General features: G+C 62.2%; 1 protein-coding gene across 1 annotated transcript in view; it reads right to left on the bottom strand.

The window, feature by feature from the left end:
- Positions 1–15,760, bottom strand: part of PITPNM2 (phosphatidylinositol transfer protein membrane associated 2) — a 111,912-nt gene that overhangs the window by 4,751 nt on the left and 91,401 nt on the right. The window contains 16 exon segments of the mRNA XM_027576740.2: positions 35–151; positions 499–647; positions 1,498–1,600; positions 1,602–1,660; positions 2,387–2,551; positions 3,610–3,759; positions 4,172–4,342; positions 5,484–5,662; positions 6,146–6,363; positions 6,900–7,019; positions 7,143–7,332; positions 7,741–7,988; positions 9,681–9,751; positions 9,971–10,075; positions 12,350–12,445; positions 13,421–13,729. Coding sequence (XP_027432541.1) covers positions 35–151; positions 499–647; positions 1,498–1,600; positions 1,602–1,660; positions 2,387–2,551; positions 3,610–3,759; positions 4,172–4,342; positions 5,484–5,662; positions 6,146–6,363; positions 6,900–7,019; positions 7,143–7,332; positions 7,741–7,988; positions 9,681–9,751; positions 9,971–10,075; positions 12,350–12,445; positions 13,421–13,729 — 2,450 coding nt within the window.

Raw genomic sequence — 15,760 nt, 5'->3', positions numbered from 1 at the left:
GCAGCAGGACAGCGGATGTGGGGGGCCCCCTCACCCGAAGCTTCACATGAGTCCTCTTGCGCTGCCACTTCTCTCTCGGCTTTGAGGGGGTGAACACCGAAACCTCCTTGCCGTCCAGCTCCAAGATGCTCGAGTTGTCATGCCTCATGACCTGAGGGGAAGGAGCCGGCCCCGGGGCCGTCTCAAGGCTGCCTGTTCTAGGAGGGGGAGGCCAGTGGCCCTCGGAGCCAGAAATGGGAGACCGTGAAGGGTTGGGGGCACACCCTTCAACCCACTACAGTCCACTCTCTGGTCCCCCCGAAGTCACATGTCTCATGAACGTGCGCATACGTGCACCCCACCCCAATGTCGGCAAGCGTCCCTCCATCCTGCTTGCTCTGTGGTCTCAGGGGAGCCCCCACCGCCCTTGTCTCCGAACTGGGGCCCCGTCAGTGGTGCCATCACTTGGTCCGTATGTGGGTCCTGGCGGTTCCTGGCGGGCCCCCCCCCCCCGGGTACCTGTCTCAGCAGGAAGGAGACCACATCCGTTGACTCCCAGTAGCTGGCGTGGAAGAGGTGTGGCAGGGCCACGGTGGGGAAGGCCGTCAGAGCGTCGGGGCAGTACAAGGCGTAGTCGATCCGCTTCTGGCCCCACCACCTTGCTGCAACTGCCAGGGGGAGGGCCTTGACCGGGCTGCCCTCGGAGGGTGCCAGGCCCCTCGGGCTTGGCTCAGCCCAAAGACCAGACCCTCCTCTGACCGGGGAAGCAGGGCTGCAGCCAAAGCAAGCCTCCTCCTCCTCCTCCTCCTCCTCCTCCTCCCTGGCCAGGTGACCGAAGGGAGCAGGGAAGGCACAGGACTCCGCGATAGCGAGCAAGCAGCCCGAAGGCCTGGGGACGAGGGCGGGGAGCCTCCGTGGAGAGCATGCAGTCCGTGAGGAAGGGGCATGTGGAGTCAGTGGGAGGGGACAGTGCCGGCCAGGAGGCAGGGCTATCCCTGGTCCTGTCGCGGATCCTGCCGCCCCCTGCCCTGGGCCCGGTCACTGTCCTCTTCAGGCCTCTCCTGCCCCCCGCCCCCCGTCTGCCCTGCAGGCCTCAGGCCCGTGACAGGCTTTGTCGGGGTGAACCCCAAGGCAAGGCCTGATGTCCCCTCAGCACCTGGGAGCCTGCAGGCCAAGTGTCAAGGCCTGGGTGCAAATCCTGGCTCCCACTCGGGGCTGGGAAACCACCCTAGCTCCGGATAAGGGTTAGAAAGTGGCTTCCTGATGGCTGCACGCAGCAGCTACTCTGTACGTAGCCCCTGGTGCGGGTCAGGGCTCTCCTGTGTTCTGCCCGCCGCCGGCTCGCCACACACACGGGCCCTTGGTCCTGGCCCCCCAGCCAACTCCAACACCTCCGCCTCCTCCCCAGCCCAAGCCTCCAGCTCCCCGGGCCGGCCTCAGCGGGCAGGGCCCGACGGTGAGGGACCCCAGTTAGGGGAGGACAGCGTGTGTGGATGGAGGCCGTGTGACGCCCGGTACCTTCTCTGGCGTCCAAGTCAGGGGGGCGGGGGGCCCGCTCCAGGCTGGGGCTCGCCTGCCCGGCCTGCGGGGGGGGGCCCGGGGTAGTGGGGGGCGGGGGGGGGCAGGGCGAGCAGAGACAGGTGCCTGACGCTGGGGGTATGGCTGAGTGACGCCGGGGCCTCTGAGAAGCAAGAACAACGGGGGCAGGGTCAGCCGTGCTGGGGCCCCCAGGCTGCCACCCCAGGCCACGAGGTATGCGGGGAAGGGTGCCGGGCTCCCTGGCGCCCCTCACGGAAGGATACTCATGCCAGCCACAGCTCAGGCAGCCCTGCTCAGCCAGACAGGCAGCCAGCCACATGGTCAGGGACGATGGAGAGGGCAGCTGGCCCTGGGGGGCTGAGTGGGGGTGACCTGGGCTCCGTTTCTAGCTGCTGCGAAGCTTCTGAGGAGCCAAGCAGCGAAGGAGGCCACAGCGGGGCGGCGGCCACAGTGAGATCCCGCCTCCCAGGCTCCCCCCTCAGCTGCCCCTCTGGCTTGTCCGGTTCTGCGGGCTTGTCCGGAAGCGGCCCACAGCTTCCTCCTCAGGGGGCACCAGCCTCCCCCCTCCCCCCCGCACCCGGGGTTAGGACCCCTCCTCCCAGGCCCATCGCCTCCCACCTGGACTTGGCCCTGCTGGGCAGCCCCTTCGAAGGCTCCCTCCCTCCAGAGTCCTCTCTGGACGTTTGGGGCCATTGTAGGTGCTGAGCAACATCCGGTCACTATCCACTATCCACGCCCGTAGTGCCCTCCCCAGCTGTCTCCAGACACTGCCGACTGTCCCGGGGTGGGGCTGGTGCGCGGACCCCCCGCTAGGACAGAGGGGAGGGTGCGGGGGGGGGGGGCAGGCCCAGGACACTGCCGCACTTACTCTGGGCGATGCTGGACGCTGTGTAGCTCTCGGCCATGCCCGACACCTGGCTGGCAATGCTGATCTCACTGGCTCGGCGGAAGCCTCGGCTGGTGGGGGCTGCACCGGGCGAGGACGGGGCCGTGTGCTCTTGAAAGACTGTGCTGTGGGTCTGGAGTGCGTCTGCTGCAGGTAGACAGGGACCAGAGACCAGTGGGTAAGAGAGGGCCCCCCAGCCCGTCCCCCGGCCCCCTGAGCAGCGGGAGGTAGGGCCCAGCATGCCCTGGGCTGGGGGGGGGGGGCTGGAGCCGCGGCCGACATGCCGCAGGTGAGCGGTGGCATCTGAGCACAGGGCAGTGAGGATGGAACCAAGCGTGCCAGGGCCTGCCTGCTCAGGGCCGAGAGGGCAGGGCACTGAGCCGAGGCAGGGGGAGGAGGCAGGGTTGGGGCAGGGATGGACAGATGGACCGACACAGACACGGTAGGCAGGGAGGCAAGGCGGCCAGGCTCCCGCCCCCCCTGGCCACGCATCTGACCCAACACGCGACTCCTGATCTTGGCTAGGCCCCCCAGCATCCCGGGCTCAGCCTAGCAGGGCCTGACCCGCAGCGCACTGTCGCTGGGTTTGAGGGGCACTGACAGGAGGGCCTGAAGTGGTCTCGGGGGGATGCCCAGTGCTGGGCACTGATGAGGCAACACCCCTGCACGTGCCTCACACGGGCCACATTGAGCCAGCCCTGAATGGATGTCTGGGGACAAAGGCAGGCGCCGAGGGTTCAACTGGGCCAGGGCAGAGCAGGGAGAGTGGGGGCTCGGCTAGAGGACCCACGTGCAGATAGGGTGCATGAGGTGCCTGCACCCCCTCAGGCAGGGAAGGAGTGGGACTCTGGAATCAACCCCTCACTGGAACCGGAAGATTCTCCTGGGGAGCAGGTGGGATGAGGCTCGAGGCCTCACCCTGTCTGCAGGCTGCCCCCTCCAGCCTCACAAATGGGAGACAGAGCCTTTGGACTGACACCCATGCTAGGTGACCCTGGGACAGCCGCTCCTCCCTCTGGGCTCCTCGGCTCTCGGTGTGTAGAGAGGAGGCGCCAGGGCCCGGTCCCTAGGACTTGTCCTGTTTGGTCTCCGTGGGACACCACGGTCCCACAGACTCCAAGTGGCCAAGGAGGGCATGGGAAGTCCCTGAGGACCAGCAGTCAGCCAGCGAAGCAGATGCCACCGCGAACGGGGGTGTTACACACACTCAGCACAGCCCGGGCTCGGGCGGGGCCCGTCTTGCCAGGTGAGCGCGGGAACGGGGATACTGGTTTCCAGGAAGCTGTCCCCGGGGGGGAGAGGGGCCAGGGGCCCACCCTCCAGGACCAGCTCGGGGTTTCTCTGCACTGTCTCGACTGGAGGCAGACGGGAGAGAACAGAGAGGACAAGAACAGACACTGGCGTGGGCAGTCCAGACGCACTCCTCCAACACGGACACGTGGAGCTCCTTGACGACGGGACGGGACGGGACGCCAGGACACACTTGAGGGCGCGGGTTGGGGGCTTCCCGGGAAGGGCCAAGAGTGGGCGATGGGCAGCAGTCCCCACGCAAGCACTCTGCTCCGAACCCCCTGGACGCCCGCTGCCACGAGCGGTCCCCACACAGCTCGGCCTCAGCCTCGTCCCAGTCTGCCCCCACGGCACCTGGGGTGAGGCCCTGACCCCCCTTGCTGACGCAGCCCCGTACCTACACCGCGGACCCAGCTTCCGGGAGGAGCCCGGGGCAGGCGCGCGCCCCCCAACAGGGGCCCCCCCGGCGCCGCTCACCCAGCAGCGCGGAGCAGCCGTCCCCCAGCGGGTAGCGCTGGTAGCGGGGGATGCTGAACGGCGGCAGGGCGTGGAATCTCCGCTCCAGCAGCGGCTCCAGGCGGGAGGCGGACGGGTCCGCGGGGTGGAAGAGGTTGTAGACTTGCTGGCAGGCCGGCCGCAGCTGGAAAACTGGGGGCAGAGGGCGTGGGGGTGGGGGTGGGGGAATGGCAGAGCCCTGAGGAGGCGGGGTCTACGGCAGAGGGGGCGGGGCATCCGAAAGCCTGTCTCTATGATTTGGTCTCTGTGCGCTTATTAACCAAATTTGTTTTAGACTGAGCAGAGTGGAGCCCTAGGCTGTGAGATGGGGCTGCTTCTCCGAGCACGTCATGGTCGTTGGAGAGACAGGGTGAGCCTAAGTATAAAGAGCAGTAGTAGACGTCTCACTTTTTAAACACACACGGAAAAACAGGTGCTTTCCTTTTTGAACCCCCTCCTCCAGCCCCATGTAACACCAAAACGTGGGCGTCCTTCATGTCAGTCCTGCCAGTTCCATCAGCCCGTCTTCCGCCGCGGGCGTCCTCCATCCTGGGCCGCGCCAGGGTTTAGTCAACCAGCCCCCCTCTGTGGACCGACGTTTACAGCGGTTCTCGTGTTTCACGATTACAGATGATGTTGCCATACATCACTGGCCCCATGTCTTTGTCCGCTTATATATAAGCCACCTCTGGCTTGCTCCTGGGCAAGTGTCCATGCCTCTCTGAGCCTCAGTTTGCCCCTCTGTAACCTGCGGATATAATGCGGGCCCCGCACAGCCCCTGTAAGGGGCCACACTGGCTGCTCCCGGGGGCATCTTGCAGGGACTGCTGCTGACAGGCTGCTCAGCCGGCATGTCACACCCCCTGCCCCTGTGGCCTTGAGGAGGGTCTCCGGAGCAGTGTGGCCGCGGCCCTTCTGGGACTGGGAAGCCAGGCACCTAGGAGGATTTGGGGGTGCCTGGCTTCCAATCTCCTCCTTACGGGAAGACTTTGGGCCCAGGAGATTGGGTCTGTGTCCATCTGATACCAGGGCAGCCCCTTCCCTTCTGGACCTCAGCTCCCAGAGGTGCCTTGAAGATGAAATGGGACATCAGGGGCCAAGAGATGGGGGCCAGAGACTGAGCTGCTGGAGTAGGAGCAAAGGAGAGCAGCGAGTCTGTGCTGGGGAGGGCAGAAATGAGGCTGATGCAGGAAGGAGCCTGGGATGTGGCCATGGCCTTGTGACAGGGGGCCACTGAGACTCTCTACCCAGTTCATATACCCCCTGCCCCGCCCTGTCCCTGCAGAGCTCTCACCATCCAGGGCAGGGATGACAGTCTTCCTCAAGGCCAGGACGAGCCCCAGCGGGCACCCGAAGAGGAAAAGGTCTGCGATCTCAAAGTCGAACTTCCCCACAGCCCCTGTGCCATCCAGCATGGTGGAGCTGCTCGAACGGCGGGAGCTGGGCTCATTCCTCAGCACGCTGGCATGGAGGCTGCAGATGGAGGGCCTCGTGAGGTCACACCACACCCCTTCTCAGCTCTGGCTTGCCCTCAGCCTCCCAAAGGAAGCCCCCCGGGGGTCGTTAGGCCCAAACGAGGCTCAGCCCCTGAGCTGTCCTGCAGATGTGGCTGCCCAGTGCCCACTGGGACATCTCTCTCGGGGTGCCACTGCCTTTAGAACAGCCACCCCTGATCGCTTCTGCCCCCCGACTCTGCCCCACCCCTGGACACGCTGTTCCCTTGGGCCCAAGATGGCCCTCGGTGTGTACAAGACCCCAGACGCACCCAACAAGCCACTTCCTCTTGGCCGAAGAGCCACGGGTCCAGCCCAGGCATCCCAGTCCCCTCGCGTCGGCCATCGGCACCACCTGGTTCACGTCCTCAATTCCGAGGCATGCCCCCCTCTTGGAGTCCCCCTCCTCACCTGGCCACAGGCCTTATGGTCAGACCCTCGGGGCCCCGCTGGCCCCACCCACCTGGACAGGAAGGCCTGGTGCTGCTGGATGGTATCCAGCTCGTAGGTGGATGAGTCACTCCTCTTTCGGGGCAACTGCCTTTTGGGGTCTTCGACACCATTGCTTCGGGGGATATCAATGTTGCTGCGGCTCAGGTGCCGACTGCTCTCCAGGCCACCACTGCCACTGCCGCCATGTGCCACATTGACCAGGGTGCCGGGGGACAGCAGGTCAGTGTCCTGGAACAGCCCCATGCAGGCTCACTGCCCGGTGTCCACTGGCCTGGGCCCAGCTTCAGTGTTCTCCCTCCCGACTCCAGGCCCACTGGCCACTGCCCAGCCAGCATCTCACCCACACTAGAGAGGGGAAAGCCTTGTCCCCCAGCGGCCCCACTGTCCACCCACCCCGCCCGCTGGCCGAGTCCCAACAGCTTCCGTTCCTGCCTGACCTGGCCACCCGGGTCTTTGGGACCTCTTGCTGACCTCGCTGCCTTGCCCGGCCTTGCCCCGCCGCGCTCCCTGCTGCGGAGGGACCCCGGACACCCTCCTGCCGGGAAGCTCAGAGGGGCTGCCCGCTCCACCTCCTGGGACCAGAGCCCAGCTCCCTACGTTGCAGACCCTGCTCCACCGCCTGCTGAAGCCTCATGTGCTCCAGGCTCGGTCCTAAGGCAGCTGCTCACCCGCCCCATGCGCCCACCCCGGTGGCTCTGGGCCCCTGTGCCGGCAACCTCCGCCCCCCGAGGTCCCCCGCTCTGGGGGCCGCGGGAAGCCAGTACCTGCACGCTGGCCACGCTGCCCCGGCGGCTGCTGCTCTGGCTCTCAGATACTGGCTGGCTGCTCTGGCATAAGGCATCGAACGCCAGGATGCCCCCGACACAGTCCCCGATCAGGCAGACCTAGAGACGGAGAGGCGCCAGAGGCCCGAGTGCCCTCCCTGCTTGCTGGGGTGCCAGCCGGGGAGGGCCGTCGCCACCCTGCCCTGCGGGGCTTGTCTGCCCTTCTCCCGCCCCATGACTCACCTGCCCGTTGAAGGTCATGCCCTCCTGGGACTTGATGAAGTCCCCATAGGCAAGGTTGGCCCGCTGAATCACCGTGGCGATCGCCTCCTGGTACTGGGGTGAGGACGTGGCCAGCAGGGGCAGGGCAGCCAGGGGGATGTGGTCCTGGCTGCTGGACAGACAGCCTTCATCGTGGCTGTAAGGGCTAAGGCTGGGGGAGGGGGCCTGATCAGGAGAGAGCAGGAGGGGCCCCTCCCCCCGACCACAGCAGCAGGCCTGCCACCCGAGAGCCTCAGCTGTGACTTGGCCAACCTCACGGGGTTGCTTCTGGGTCCGGCCCTGGAAGGCTGGGTAACAAGGCCGGGGGCGGGGGGTAAGGCCTTGTGTCTCAGGGGCAGGTCTACATCCCCACATCGCAGATAGGGCAACTGAGGCTCAGCCTTGGGCCCGGGGCCCCTCCTCTGTAAGCCTACCATCTGCATAGGTTTGGGTCACCTCCGGACAGAAGGGGCTGGATGATAAGTCTGGACATCGAGACGGGGTTCCTGACTCTAGGGGAGCAGCCTGACTCCTGGGGCCAGGTGCTTTGGGGCAGGTGGTCTGAGTCCTATGCACTCACTTGGAGACTAGGGCAAAGGCATCAGAGCAGATGGGTGGGCAGGGCACCAGGCGGATGGCAAGGTGGCCCAGGGCGCTGGGGTAGTGCACGCGCATGACAGTGTCGAACACGGTGGCGATGGTGTTGGTGTCACCCTGCTTGGAGCTGGGGTCCCCAGCGCCCGTGTCCAGGATGGTGCCTCCGTGCAGCACCAGCAGCAGTACGTGGATCTTGGAGGCCGGCGCGGCCAGGGGTGGGTTGACCTCGTCCTGCATGGGTTGGCGGGGTGTCAACTCCCCGGGGACTCAGCTCCTTGCTGGGCCCCTGTCACCCCAGGGGAGGCCCTCTGGCCCATTGCTCCCTCTCCGAAGCCCCATTTCAGTTCTTCAGCTAAAGGGCCTGGTGTTGGCCACCCCAGTCCCTTCCCCTGGGGAGGCCGAGATGGTCCCTCTCCTACCCCCAATGAGCAGCCCTGCTCCCTCCCATCAGCCAGCCTGACCAGGGGCTGAGGATGAGCCTCGGAAACACAGATTCCACTTTCCATCAGGGGGCCCAGGCAGCAGCCCAGCCGCCAGGAGGAGCTACCACACTGCACCAAGGGCTTATCAACACAGCCAGGCCAGGCGCTCAAGGAAGGCCTGTCTCAGGGCCGCCTCACCATCACCCAGTTAGGGAGGTGGAGTCCAGCGGTCCTCAGAAACCCAGGACGGGCAAGGGTGGGCGGTGAGAGGCCTGAGCCTATCTCCTGGGACCCAGCACTGCAGGCTGGGACTGTTGAGGGACTCCCAGAGGCCAACTGGAGACATGGCTCTCCTCCCATTGGTGCCTAATACCGGGGCACACCCACCCAAGACTCAAACCCTGTAGGAACAGGCCCCAAGGGAGGTGCATTGGGCCTGGGAGCCGTGGGGCCAGCTCTGGAGAGCCGGGGGACCCCGTCACTGTCTCCATAAAGCCGTACCCCCTCCACAAGGTGGGGAGAGGAGGCTCCGGTTTGAGGGCTATTGCAAGCCAAGGGATCTGACTCTGGATGGCCGTGCCCAGAACCGGTGCTGGGTTCCAACACACATCCCGAGGCAGATCTAGAGCCCGAGGCCCCTTCTGCCCCTCCCGAGGGGGCCGTCAGAGCTGTGTGCGCCCTAGGTGGGGAGTGGGCTCCATGTGCTTTATCTTGCCATTAACTGGCAATTGGAAATCAATTCCCCTCATCCCGGTTTGCCTTCTAGAAAAGCCCACATTGACCCTGGACCGCATGCTGCTCCTCCTCTCTGGCACCTGGCCCAAGCTCCCCAGGGGTCCCGAGTTCCCGGAGGTGCTGTCCCCACCTTGGGCAGCTGGAGGTGAGAGCGGCATGGTGACCTCGAGCATTGCGGTGACCGCAGCGTGTGACAGCTCCGCTCGGCCCTGACTCCCGCCCCCAGTGCAAACAGCTCTGACCGCCCACAGCTGGAGGAGGAGAAGGGGCGTGAGCCCTGTGCAAAGAACCCCCGAAGCGGACACAGGCACTCTACCAAGACAGCTTTATTGGACACCGGGAGCCCCGTGGGGCCCCAGTGGGGCAGCGGCTGCTCACTTCTGCCTAGACGGCTTTCGCTTCCTCCCCTCCCATCTTATTTTCTTCAGCAAATGCGGAAAGGCTGGGTACAAGATGAACATCTGTTTTTTGGTCTGGAATTTACAAGTTTCTCCTTTCACTTTCCATCGGCGGAGCTGGGTCAAGGCCTTCTTTGGGGGCTGTCTGCAGTCCTTCTTGGTTCTCAGGGACGTCGGGGCAGGCAGTAAAGGAGCCCCCAGTCCTCTCTCTGATGGCGCCTAGGCCAGTGGGGACGTGAGGTGGTGGGTGCCGAGTTCTGCCTCTGCAGCCCCACGGGACCCGTCCTTTGAGCTCAGCTGCCTCCCCCTGCAGCCCCGGAGGGCCCCGGGCAGCACAGCCCCTGGCCCTCTGCCCCCTGGGCACCCACCTCGATGATGTTCAGCTGCTCCACACTGGAGGCCACTCTGAATTCAGGGGCGCTCTGGCGATAGAGACTGTCTGCAACACATAAGCAGCGGTGCTGTGAGCAGAGGGGCAGCCAGGCAGCCCCAGGCCCACGGGACAGAGGCAGTGACCGTGACTAGTGGGACTCTGGGTACTCCCACCCCTCCTCCCCGATGCCCAGCACTGCACAGGAGCTGGGTCAGAGAGGAGCGGCCTGGCCCCTGCAGCCCCCCTCCCCAGGCCCTGCAGCAGCCCCCCGCCCAACTCGGGTACCCTGTGTATCCTCCGGCTCAGGGCTTTCAATTTTGTCCATGAGGTCATTGGAGTTCCACTTGGTGATGTCCTTGGGGAATATTTCCTCTGAGTCGGACAGGTCCTCTGTGGGGGAGACAGCAGGGCTTCAGCAACCCCTGGAGGGCAGGGACCGAGGAGTGTGGGGAGGCCCGGCTGGGAGGTGCAGGGCCTCGCTGTGGCCACTCTGGGGGCTCCCCGCCCCTCTCTGGCCTGTGTCCACCTCCATGCTTGCTTCCGCCCCTCCCTTCCTGCAGGATGAACCCATGACCGACATCCAGGGGTCTTCTGCTTGACCTTTTCTAGAAACTGTGATAATTTTCACATAACATAAAATTCACCACTTAAACCCCTTTAAGGTGACCTTTCGTACGTTCCCGATGCTGTACAACCACCACCTCTGTCTGGTTCCAGAGCATTTCCATCTCCCTGAATGGACACCTTGTACCCCTTAGCAGTTGCTCCCCGTCCCCTCCCCCAGCCCCTGGCGGCCCCCGATCCACTTCCTGTCTCTATGGATTTGCCTGTTCTGGACATTTCACCGAATGGAATCCTACAATGTGTGGTCTTTTGTGTCTGGCTTCTTTCACCGAGCACCATATTGCCAAGCTCCATGCACAGTGTGGCAGGTGTCCGTGGTTCCCTCCTTTCTATGGCTGAATCCTATTTCACTGTATGGATGGACCACGTTTTGTCTCTCCACCCATCAGCTAACGTCCCTGACCGTTCTCAACAACCACAAACGGACAGCCTCGCTGTGGGCGCTTCCATCCATTACTCTTGTTTCTGCTTTGCTGAGAACGGCAGCCTGGGGTACTGCTGAGTTGGAGGCAGCTGTCTGGGCGCTGGCGGGCACCGGTCCCTCCTCCAGCCCTGCATCCCACCAACGGGCACTTCCCCGGCCACTTTCACGCTGGCATCTCCTGCTTTGCTAACTCTTCTCTCTTCCAGCTTTTTTATAAAGCTTCTCCGTTAGATGTGCATTTCCCCCCTGTCAGGGACTCACAGCCAGGAGAGGGTGCACCTCTTGCCCAAAGAGGTGGGCATGGGTGGGAGGCCCAAAACACCTTTCCTCCCCCCTGGGGAGGCTCCGGGTGCAGAAGGAAGCTCAGGAACCACCTACCACCCATTCCAGCTCAGATCCCTTTTGCCTGGACACTGATTCCCCAAGTTCTCCCTCAAGGGCCGGCCAGTTAAGGAAAATACCATAATCAGGTGGCCCCTCTGCCTGCTCCAAGCCATGGCTGGGCCCGTGAGGGGCTCTGGCCTGCCTCGGCCCCACTCAGTGTCTGTGGGAAAGCCCCTGTCCCCCTCTGAGCCTGTGTCCTGCCTCGTCAACCGCAAGCTGGAGACCAGTCTCCACAGACCTGCCTGCCAGTGGAGAGGAAGAACCAAGGTAGGAAGCACGTGAGTGTTTTAGTGAAGTTGGCCCTTGAACAACACAGGAGCTGGGGCGCCGAACTCCCAACATAGTCGAAAATCCACTTCAAACTTTTGATTCCCCAGAAACTTAACTACTAAATAGCCTATGTTGACCAGAAATCTTACCAGTAACAGAGTCAATTAACACGGATTTTGTATGTCATATATATGATATTCCGTATTCTTACAACAAAATAAGCTAGAGAAAACACAACGTCATTAAGAAAATCATAAAGAGGGGCGCCTCGGTGGCTCAGTCATTAAGCGTCTGCCTTCGGCTCAGGTCATGATCCCAGGGTCCTGGGATCAAGTCCCGCTGTCGGGCTCCCTGCTCTGCGGGAAGCCTGCTTCTCCCTCTCCCACTCCCCCTGCTTGTGTTCCCTCTCTCGCTGTGTCTCTGTCAAATATAAATAAAATCTTAAAAAAAAAAAAAAAGAAAAAATCATAAAGAAGAGAAAACACACTGATGGTCCGGTACTTATCAGAAAAAATCCACACATACGTGGATCTGTGCTGTTCCAACCCGTGTTGCTCGAGGGTCAACTGTACCCGCATCTTCCCAGCAAAGGCAGGTGATTCAGGAGGCTGTATGCTCACTGTGCTTATTTTGGGATTGGTGGGAAAATGGGCATTTCCCATATTTCCTGCTTGTTTGCATTTGCTAAGGTTCCTACGTGAGATGGACAACCATTGAACCAAGAACAAAACAAGGTCGTTACAAAGATTTGGAAAATTGTAAGATGCCATGCTTATGTCAAGCTTCTTGTGGAAGTAAACCCACATGTGGCATAAAGCCCCCGTCTGAGTATGAATCCATCCTACATCCTGGTACATGGCCGGGGTGAGCCTGAGGCCCCCCGACTCCTGGGGATTTCATCTCATCCTCTGCCCTGAGCCTCTCAGATCCTCCCTCCCGCCCCCCGGGGAAAAGCCACTTACCGTGAGCGTCAAAATACTCTTCGTCTGAGCTCTCGTCTGAGTCCCGGGCGATACTCTGCATCCTCCACTCGGAGATGCTGTGGCGGGAAGGGCTGGCTGGAAGGCAAAACCTCAGGCTGACTGACCAGCCAGCTGGGCTAGGCCGGAGCAGGGCCAGCAGGGCTCGGGGGAGAAGGGAGAAGGGAGGGGTGGAAGCTCCTGGAACTTTTCTTAAGAAGGTTCCACATGCATGTGTCCCAGGGAGGACAAGGGACTGGGAGGGTATCGGGTATCAGGCCAGGACGTGCAGTCACACGGGCCGGGGTCCGCTCCTGTGTTCTTGCCTGGGGTCTGCCCGGCGGGGGGGGGGGAGGGGGGGAGCGCCTGAAATTCTCCTGCAGCAGAGCAGATAGGACTGTGCGGTCCTCTCAGGAGGTGAGTGACATAAAAGGTATTGACATATATACATCCACAGTGCCCTTCGGCACAGAGACAGGCCAGCCTGGCGTGGGGAAGCTGGGTTTGCAGAGGAGACTCCTGGCCATACACGGCATACCCTGGTTTTTCCAACCGGCCACAGCACTCTTGCCAAAGTTCTCCCGAGAAAGGCCTTTCTCAGGATCTGAAGGTTTTTCAGGCTCCTTCGGCCTGGCTCCCGCCACAGGAGCAGAGACCCCTCCTGGGCGTGCTGGGGGTACCCACCCGGACTCCCTCTCCTCCTGGGAACCCTGGTTCCTCAGAGCTGTAGCTTCGGGGCCCCAGGAGAGGCTGGGAGCTGGCCACCCCATGGCCGGCCTGTCTCACCTGGCCCTTGTAGGTGAGTCCAGGGTCACCTGCTGTAGGGGGAGGCAGCCTGGGCTCGCTCTGAGCCGGGGGGGCTACCAGCAGAATGGTTCTGACTCCCCACAGGTGTGGTCCACAGGGTTGGGGAGCAAGAGTCCATGTCTGGAGTCAGAATTCTCTGGCCGTGGCAGGGGGCCGGCGGCCGTGGACGGGGCTGAGGGCTGTCCTGGGGCAGCCTCGGGGAGGGTAGAGCCCCCCTCCCCCCCAAGCCCGGAGAAAGGCGGGGGCGCCACGCGCCCCGGGGCTCACCCCCCCGCGTGGAAGACCGCGAGGACTTGGAGGACGTGGACCACTGTTTCTTGAGGCCCCGGCCTGCCAAGGGCTCCCCGCCGCTGCTGCTGGGCTGGGGGGCCTCCCCGGGGACCTGGGCCTGGCTGGCTTCGTCCTTGGCCAGCTCTGCAGCCTCCTCGTCATCTTCGTTGAACTGGGCCATCTTGCGGGAAAGCATGAGCTGCGCCTCCTTCTCCAGCTCCCGGATGTTCTCCATGTTCAGCCCGTACCACTCATCCTGCCAGCACCAGGCCTGCCGGTGGGCCCTCACCATCACCTTCCGCAGGCCTGCCCCCAGGCGGTGGCGGCGGCGGGAGGGGGAGACAGGAGAGACGGCAGTGTTAGCCCCCAGGGCTGGGCGTGGGGCTGGGAGCCCCCCCCCCCCGAGGTTATACCCATTGTGTGGTTGTGGGCAAATCACTGCCTTCCGGTGCCTCAGTTTCCCCATCTGCAAAGGAGGGGTCTGGCTCACAGATGGCCTCACGAGGTTCTATAATTGGAGCAGAGTGGCCTCCTGAGGGATCATGGCTGCTCAGAAGCCACACTGAACTTTGGGGGGAATTCCTGCCCCAGGGAGAGCTGGAGGAGGACTCTCCCACCGTCTCCTGCCTCAGTGTCTAGTACACTTTTGCTGTCAAATTTCCACATGGAAATCAAGTTTCCGTTCAAAGTGGGTTGGTCCTTTTTCACAAATAGAACGTATATACATATAAAATAAGATACAAAATAAGACAAAGTAAGACTAGAAGAATATAACATGCAAGTCAAATGATGAAAATGAGATCGCTTTCAAGGTATAAAGGATAATAAAAGACCTTTAGAGACAGAAGGCAGAGGGGGGTTGCCTTGGGCTGGGGGTGGGCGTGGGGGTGACTGTGAACATGAACAAAAGACTGGGGTGATGGAATGTTCTAGAACCGTGTGCACGACTCTGAATACACTGCCACTTATAGAACTGTCCTCTTACAAGGCGGGAAGTGTACGGTATGCAAAGTTAGGCCTCGATACAGCTCACTAAGAAAACATCAAGAATAGAGCACCATCCCTACTCACACCGCCCAGTGAGGGAGCAGACGCGACCAGAAGCAGGGAGCCCTGGGATGGTCATCCTGGACACCCTCTCCTCCCGCGCGCTCCAGCCTCATTTACTTTCCTCTCCTTTTGCAGCCCACAGATGTGTTTTCCTACCTGACACGTTAGGCTGGTGTGCATGTTGCTGACATTTACATTGTCTGTGTCATGCTGCATGTCTTTTCCTGCCATTTGTGGGGGTTTTTTTTTTGGGTGAGCTTCAGGTTTGTTGCTGTCTGGTATTTATTTGTTTGCAATGCCGTTTTGTTTATTCCTTCTTTTGCCATTGGGTCTTTGGCTCACTTTCATTGTTTGTCCACTTAGCTTTTACAAATCTGCTGCTCTGAACACTCTGGAATGTGTACAAGAATTTCTCTGGGGGGCAAACCCGGGAGGGATGTCACTGGGTGTCGGGGCATGCATCTTCCACTTTCCTAGAGAAAGTGGAGTGGCTTTCCAAGTGGTCAGGCCATGTCATGTCCTCGGGCTGGTCTCCGGTGACACTTCTTCCTGGCTTAGGCCACTCTGCCTCCCCTGCAATCCTTCCTAAATCCCTTGACCTTCTGTGCCCTCCTTCAGCCAAGACTGTCTCTGTGTCCCAAGTCCTGGGCCATGGCCTCAGGCATGCCACCCTTGGGTCCCACACTGAAGAGGCCGTCTGCTGAGACGCCCCTGCCTGTTGCTGCAAGAATGTCAGCTCAGATCTCAGGCAGCTGGGACGGGAGACCTGGGGTCTCTGCTTCCTCCTCTGCAAGCGGGGGTGACATGGCTATCCTCATCGGTCACTGTGAGCTGATAGGACACACGCGACACACACTATCAACAGTGTGGCTCTGTTCACAGTTAAACCCAAACCCTGATTCTTGGAGTCAAAAGATATCCGCCTGGATGCCACTCCTGGATCATGAGCCTGGGGCTGGGCCAGGCCCTTGGCACTGACCTCATGCCACGACCTGGGGGGCAAGTAGGGAGCTGAGGGTGCTAGGGGAGAGAGGAACCCCAGGTTGGGCCCATTGGTGTGAGGGCGTCATGGTGTCCAAGACCCTCTGCCCCTGCGACGTCCAGCCCACGGGGGAGGCGGAGCTGGGGTCAGGGCCTGGTGCAGGTAAGCAGCAGGGAGGCTGTCTCCTGGGGCTGCTCTCCCTCAGGGGGTCGGCACTATAAGCTACAAACACAAGCCAGTCAGAGTGTCTGGGGACGTGCTTTGGGGCTTCTTAAGCAGACAACCAACATACACTGCCTGTCACC

Source organism: Zalophus californianus, chromosome 14 (assembly GCF_009762305.2).
Source record: "Zalophus californianus isolate mZalCal1 chromosome 14, mZalCal1.pri.v2, whole genome shotgun sequence".
NCBI classification, from domain to species: domain Eukaryota; kingdom Metazoa; phylum Chordata; class Mammalia; order Carnivora; family Otariidae; genus Zalophus; species Zalophus californianus.
Note: the sequence above shows the minus strand (reverse complement) of the source record. Positions and strands in the feature narration are given on the sequence as shown.